General features: G+C 54.7%; 1 protein-coding gene across 40 annotated transcripts in view; it reads left to right on the top strand.

Moving 5' to 3' along the window:
- The window catches only part of Madd (MAP kinase activating death domain), a 45221-nt gene extending 38309 nt beyond the window's left edge, over nt 1-6912 (top strand). For 26 of the 40 annotated variants that reach the window (XM_076847158.2, XM_076847157.2, XM_076847164.2 and 23 more), the window contains 6 exons: nt 978-1142; nt 1367-1439; nt 1546-1652; nt 3727-3796; nt 5534-5580; nt 5899-6912. In XM_076847158.2, the coding sequence (XP_076703273.2) occupies nt 978-1142; nt 1367-1439; nt 1546-1652; nt 3727-3796; nt 5534-5580; nt 5899-6003 (567 nt within the window). In that variant the 3' untranslated portion in view covers nt 6004-6912. The remainder of the gene's footprint in view (nt 1-977; nt 1143-1366; nt 1440-1545; nt 1653-3726; nt 3797-5533; nt 5581-5898) is intronic. The other 14 variants (XM_076847177.2, XM_076847179.2, XM_076847182.2 and 11 more) reach the window with 1 other exon arrangement.
- Nucleotides 6913-7095: the final 183 nt, after the last annotated feature.

Raw genomic sequence — 7095 nt, forward strand, 5'->3', positions numbered from 1 at the left:
CACAGTAATTAAAGCCATGAGAACAGATAAATCTACCTGAGGAAGACTGTTGTACAAGAGGAGAGTGTGAAGGGGACTTTGCTTTTTAACTTATATCATCCTGTACTAAAATAATTTTTATGCAATAAGCATTGTTCATGTGTCATATGTGTAATTCATTTAATTATTTTTCGTGTGGTACTGGGGATTGACCCCAGAGGTGAACCGCTGAGCTACATCTCCAGCCTTTTGAGACAAGGCCTTGCAAAGTTGCTTGAGCTGGCCTCAAACTTTCAATCCTCCTGCCTCAGCCTCTAGAATAGCTGAGATCACAGGCATGTGCTACCATGCCCAGCCTATGTAACTCATTTTAAAGGATATTTTTATAGGATTAGGGCAGAACCAGGATTAGAAAATATGTTAGCTCCAGTTTTTTCTCCTTGGTTAAGTCTGCCATAATCACCTGCCTTTGTGTCTGTCAACAGAGCTGAATCCTATACACAGCCACGAGAAGACACGCACGCCTGTAATCCCAGCAGTTTGGGAGGCTGAGGCAGGAGGATCACAAGCCTCAGCAACTTAACAAGGCCCTAAGCAACAAAATAAAAAGGGCTGGGATGTAGCTCAGTGGTTAAACACCCCTGGGTACAATCCCTGGTACCAAAAGGAGAAAAGGAAAAAAAAAGGAGGCAGCATGCAATGTCCTCTGAACACTTTGTAGATGATACAGGAAGTATTATACACCCATGGCCTTCAGAGTAGGCCTCCTTCCTTGTGCACAGGATCCTTTCAGTGACTCCATTTTTTTCAGTGGTTCTTCTAGAAGACTTTACATCCAGCAGTTCTGTGTCCCCACCTAGATTTGAGGCAGAAAACCTGACATGGCAGCTCCCAGCATCAGTGTTCCCATTCTTCCCTGTGGGAAACATGCCATGTGGCCTGCGATGGAAGAGTCTGTCAGAGAGCAGACCCGCTGAGCTCTTTGTGCACTCCTCCAGGTGTGCGATGACTGTGTGGTGTTGCGGAGTAACATCGGGACAGTGTATGAGCGCTGGTGGTATGAGAAGCTCATCAACATGACCTACTGTCCCAAGACCAAGGTTTTGTGCTTATGGCGCAGAAATGGCTCTGAGACCCAGCTGAACAAGTTTTATACTAAGAAGGTACACAGGATCTCTGGGTTGGGGATCGGATAGGCGTTGAGGGCCAAGTATTGAGCATCTCTCTGGGAAATTAAAATTCCAAACTCCATGCCCCAGCTGTTGTGTGGGATAACTAAAGCTGTCCCTGAGTCCTGGCATTGGCCTCACCAGCAGACATCCAAGAGCAGGGGGCAGTGAACCCTGAAGGCTGCTATGACAGGGTGCTCTTTCCCCTTGTGCCACAGTGTCGGGAGCTGTACTACTGCGTGAAGGACAGCATGGAGCGTGCTGCCGCCCGACAACAAAGCATCAAACCCGGTGAGGAGAGGACACTCCCTGAGAGTGCTGGAGGCCTGGCCAGGAGCCGGGCTGCAGTGAGCTGACCGCCTCGCTGGTTAGCTGATAACCTCCTTCCTCACTGCAGGGCCTGAACTAGGCGGCGAGTTCCCCGTGCAGGACATGAAGACAGGCGAGGGTGGCTTGCTGCAGGTCACCCTGGAAGGGATCAATCTCAAGTTCATGCATAACCAGGTAGGTGCAAGCAGCAGCACAAGGCTACCTGGCCCTGTTGTTCCACCTGCAATAAGGATCAGTGGCCAGGTCCCAGTGCTGTCCCAGTGAGCACGAAGGGAGTCTTGGACCAGAGGGAGGACTGGACAGCTGGCCGAGAGAGAAATCAGAGGGAGGGCACAGTGACCTTGGTGAGACCACCAGGCTCCGTGAAGGTGCAACAGGGAGCCTGTGGGGAGCTGGGACAGAGCATGAGGTGTGGTGGCTATGCCACCCCCTCCATTAGACTCACACAGTGTGAGTGGGAGCGTCTCACTTGGCCCTCTGCGTGTCTCTGCCTTCCTGTGTTCCCAGGGTGTGCTTCGCTCCATGGTTTTGCTTTGGGAGTCTAGACTGGCTCATCTCACGGATTTCTGGTGTGTGCGTGTGGCGCCTCTGTCCTCTAAGCGTGTGTGTTCACTTGCTTTTTCTTTCTGCTGATTCTTCTGTTCTTTTTCTTCCTTTGAGTGTTCCCACTCTGGGACCTATTCCTCAGGCCCCAGGCCCCTCCCTTTGATGGAGAGCACTTCGGGATCATCTTTCCCTCTTTGTGACTCCACCCCGGAGCTGACTTTTTCCCCCTCTCGGTCTTTTAACACAATGCTAACTTTTTCTCTCAGTGGACATTCATTAAGCTAATTCCCTCTGAGGCCAGCGCGACATCCCAGGTCCGTTCCCGGCTCTGACTCTTCACCCAAGTGCCTTTCCTCCCCTTCCCTGATGTCCTCTTCCGGAGGCTCTGAGCCAGATCCCAACATGAGGCCCCACAACCCCTGGCCAAGCAGCAGACACTCAGGGGAGGTGGACATCAACTGCCATGGCTCTCTCCATCTGTTCGCCAGTTTAGTTCTCACTCTTCAGAGTCTAGCTGGGCAGATTGGGGTAATAGAAACAGCTGCACAGGCTTCCTGCAGCCCCTGAGTGTATTTCCAGTCTGGGGCCTGGACTGGCAGTAGCCCTAAAGACCTGAGAATCAGCCCATCAGCCCAAAGAGGGGGTTAATCAAGTACTTTCTGACCACAAAGGTCCTGGCACTTCTGGGGAGGGTCTTCTGACCACATTTCAGTGTTGCAGCCTCCCCTTCGAAGACAGCTCTTGTTAAACTACCCCCAGATGCTCTGCCTATCTCTTTGTCCTGCCCTTGGGGCGCCCCCGGGGTACACCATGTAGTATGACATTTACTAGCCTGTACCGACTGCTTAGTGGTGAAAACTGAGGTCCCTAGAAGAGGCATCGTAAGGAGAGCAGGAGTGAAGGCTGTGACTCTTGGGTCCGACCTCACAGTCTGATAATGGGGAAGTGACCTGCAGCCGTCTTTTGCTGTATTGCAAGCAGTTGGGGTAGAGGAAGCGCCAGACCCTCCCAGCAGTGTTTGGGAGAAGTACAGACTTGGAGTCAAGATGTGCTTGGATCTGAAGTTCAGCTTCATATATGGGCAAATATGCTTTTTGATCCTGTTTCCTCATCTGTAAGATGGGGGCAAACTGTGGGCCACCCAGAAAGCCATAGGAGTAGTGTTCGTAAACCTCCCAGATGGTACTCAGCAAGCTGCTGCTGTTGTCACCACACACTCTTGGGAGGTCCTGGATCCTGTGTCAAGGAAGATACCAACACTTCCCACCCCAAGGACAGTCTGAGGGAAGCTTTGTGCCCGTGCCAGCCCTCTGCGCCGGAGGAGGATGTATGGAAGGGTGGAGACCTATGGGCTGAGATGGGGGACTCCGGGGGCACTGTGTCCTATGAGCACTGCCCTGGGTAGAAGGTATGGGTGGGTAGCCCAGGCCAGCAGAAGGGCCTCTGGGTTGGGTTTGACCATTAAAACTAACGCCTTCATTTCTCTCCCATGCTTTCTCCTCCGGCCAGGAGCGGAAGGTACATGCCCTTTCTGCTATCTTCGCTTCTTAGCGCTTTTGACTGTGTGTGTGTGAATTCTTCTGTCCTCCCTTTGGGAGCTAGGTTTCCTGTGTGGGGGTGGGGCTGAGGCTGGGAGAGTGGGCTCTGCAGGGCAGGGGTGGAGCCTCTGGGCCTTACCCCGCCCTCCCTCCCTCTCTTGCAGGTTTTCATAGAGCTGAATCACATTAAAAAGTGCAATACAGTTCGAGGCGTCTTTGTCCTGGAGGAATTTGGTAATTACACTATTTTGCTCTTAGGTCTGGACTCACATGGCAGTAACTCAAACCTTGGAGCTCCAGAGAAGGGACTAGGGGCAGGGAAAGACCACCTCTGCAGAGGAGAGGAGGAGCAAAGTGTCAGGGAGGAAGGAGCCCTCAGGAGAGAGGGAAGGAGGAGGAAAGCAGAGCAGCAGCCACAGGAGAGCGAGGAGCTTAGGCCAGTTTAGAGTCTAGACGCAGAGGCTCAGCGACGTTAGCACCACTTTCCCTTGCTCTGCCGGCCAGTGGTCAGAAAGTTCTGGGGCAGAGCAGACTGGCAGTTCCCAAGCTCTGCTGTGTCCATGTCGCCTGCTGCCATCTCTAGCTGCCCAGCCCTCCACCAGCCTCCCTGGCGTTCTGCCCTCCGCCTAGCCTCTGTGCAAGAGGGGGTGTGGGGAGTGGCAGGTAGACTCACTAAGGGACAGAGAAGCCTAGTGGGCCTCGAGGCAGAGGGGCAGTCATAGGAAAAGCTGGAGCCGGCTGCCCTGGCAGTACTGAGGAGAGGTGTAGCGGTCCTCCCCGGGGCTTTGAGTTCCTGCTGTGTTTGTGCTTCATTCTTTTGTGCCCCTCATCGCTGCTATGAAAACCTTCGTTCTCCAGCAGGTAAAGTGACCTCGGCTCGTGCTGCCTCCCAGGCCCCTGCCTCGGGCCCTGCAGGGGTGGGCGGGCTCCCTTCAACCAGCCGGCTGCTCACATTGCCAGTTTGTCTCTTCCTTTCTCTTCCCGCCTCTTCCTTTCCACCCCCTCGTGCTGGCTCACTCTTCCAAGTTCTCTCCCTTCTGTGCTCCCTTCTCTCTTCTGCCAGAGAGATGTGTGGGGACTCTTCCAATTTAGGAGAATGACCCAGGGCTTCTTGCTCTAAGGAGTTCAGTCCCTGCTAACCCTGGGTGCCTGAATTCTACCTCCCAGGGTCAGAAGAAGGTGTGGCCAACTCTCATCCGACTTTGTCTGGCCTCCAGGGGATGCCATGTCCCTCCTCCCAGTCTCCTGGGGGCCCTACTCCTTCCTCTGGCCAAGCAGAGCCCCTGCATGGTTGGGGCAGGGGGACTCCTAGTCTTGCATTCTGGGCTGTGGACATGTGTGTATTTGCCTGATGCTCCCTGTCACCTCCCTTCCTGGGTGCTGTACTCGCTGTCTCCTGCTCGGTGTGTCTGCTCCAGAGCCCTCTGACGCTCTCCCTCACACAGGCAGGCCTGGGCTTCTCATGTCACTCAGGGAAGGACACTTCCAGATCTTATGGGTTTAGTGTCATGTTCCTTCTTCATCCAGCCTCAGGACCTCTGTAGGGGCTGGCAGTGAAGGGGACTATGTTTAACATGAGATTTGCGGGCTGGTGTCAGGGCTGAGTTCACAGGCACCTCAGCACCATGAGGCAGAGGCTAGCGACCATGTCTGCCCCACTGCAGCTCCACAGGGGCCTGGACAGCAGCCAAGGCTGGAGAAAGGCCAGCCTCTGCCACCCGGGCTCCCAAAGTGGGTGGACACAGCCATCAAGTAAAAAGCCACTGCAGACTTCAGAGGACTAGACGAGGAGTCTGGCTGAACAGAAGCCTCCCGTAGCCTCTGCTCTGTCGTAGCCTTAGCTGCTACAGCCACTGTGAGAGGCCACAGAGGGAAAGGGGACCCTGGTGCCGGGCGCCGCCGCCTGGGGGACTGGCACTGTTGCTCTTAGTTTTGAACTTTCTGTTTTGTCTCTTGCCTGTCCGGTTTTAGTTCCTGAAATTAAAGAAGTGGTGAGCCACAAGTACAAGACACCAATGGTGAGTATGCCACCCCAGCCTGGTGGCCACAGTGCACAGGGCTCCCTGGGGACCTAGGACAGGAGGGGTGGGCTCTCTTGGGGACTTGGTCTAGATGCAAAGATTCAACTGAAGCAGGAACAAGTCTGCCACTCTGGGAGATAAACACACGCGTACTGATCCCTCTCCCAGCAGGACACACACGAGGTCTGGCCTGGGGCTCCTGGAGCCCAGAGGCCGTGCCCAGAGCTAGGGCAGGAGCTGCCTGCCTGGCAGACCCTCCACTGTGTAGTTTGGGAGTCTCAGTGACTGATCTCCCTGTTTTCCTGTCCTCTGTAGGCCCACGAGATCTGCTACTCTGTGTTGTGTCTATTCTCGTATGTGGCTGCAGTCCGTAGCAGTGAAGAGGACCTCAGAACTCCGCCCCGGCCTGTTTCCAGCTGATGGAGCAGGCGAAGCAGCTGGCCCATCCCAGGGCTCACCCCTTGCCTCCTGCTGCTCCCAAGTGCACCAAGTGACCGTGACTGAGAAGGGGATGACGGGTGTACGTTCTGCCAGCCCTGCGCTGTGGCTTCGCTGGTCCCCAGTTATACGTCTTTTGAGTGTGTCTTTGCGTGTGTCTGTGACAGAGCTAAGCTAGTCCCTTCCAACTTCTCCCTGTCCTTACCCAGAAGACCAGCCTACTGTTCCCTCAGGGCTCAAGAGTGTGTTGGGGGGGACAGTGTGAGTCCACCCTTGCGTGTCCTTCAGACATTGTGTTGTGGTTTCTCGTCCTCGGCATCATGATCCTCCAGTGCAGGATTCCTGCTCCCCGTCCTTTGTGATCTAGCATGACAGGGCGCCTTGGGCAGTTCCACTCTGGGCAGTGAGGGAAACCTGGCCTGCCCTCCCAGACGAGGGGTGGGCAGGAAAAGGAAAGCAAGAGGCCGGGGCAGCTGGAGTGAGTCTCAGCCTCCCAGCTTCCCTGTGCATTTCCCAGTGGCAGCTCCTGCCTGTGGCCGCGAGCTCTGCTGCTGCCCACCACAGCTCCTTTGCCACCGCAGGGCAGCACTGAGGGGCCACTGTGTGCCGAGCAGCGATTTTCCTATGGTCAGCCTGGCCTTTGGCATGAGAAGACAGAATGGTTGGGGCAATAGAGTCCCAGAGACTGCTGGCTGCTCTGCCAGGGACCAGGGAGAGGCGGCCAGGACCAAGTTCATTGTAAATGCCTGTATGAGGCAGTGTCTCCTGGTGTCAGGTGCCAGGAGGGAAAGATGGCCTGGGGGTGGGGGGATGATTGTAAATATCTCAGCTCTTCATTATTTATAGAAAATGTACAGCTGTGTGAATGTGAAATAAATGTCCTTAACTCCCCTGGTCCTTGGTTGCCTTGCATTAACTGACACCTCCTCTCAGCCCAGGCTTGAGGAACCTTGTGTTAAATGATGCCTCCTCTTGGCCCAGGGCTGAAGAGGCTGTCCCTGAACTCTAAGAAACCACCATGGAGTAAAAGAATGAAGGAGATAAGGTCATCCATGACCGGGCACTGGTGTATGA

Source organism: Callospermophilus lateralis, chromosome 2 (assembly GCF_048772815.1).
Source record: "Callospermophilus lateralis isolate mCalLat2 chromosome 2, mCalLat2.hap1, whole genome shotgun sequence".
NCBI lineage: Eukaryota > Metazoa > Chordata > Mammalia > Rodentia > Sciuridae > Callospermophilus > Callospermophilus lateralis.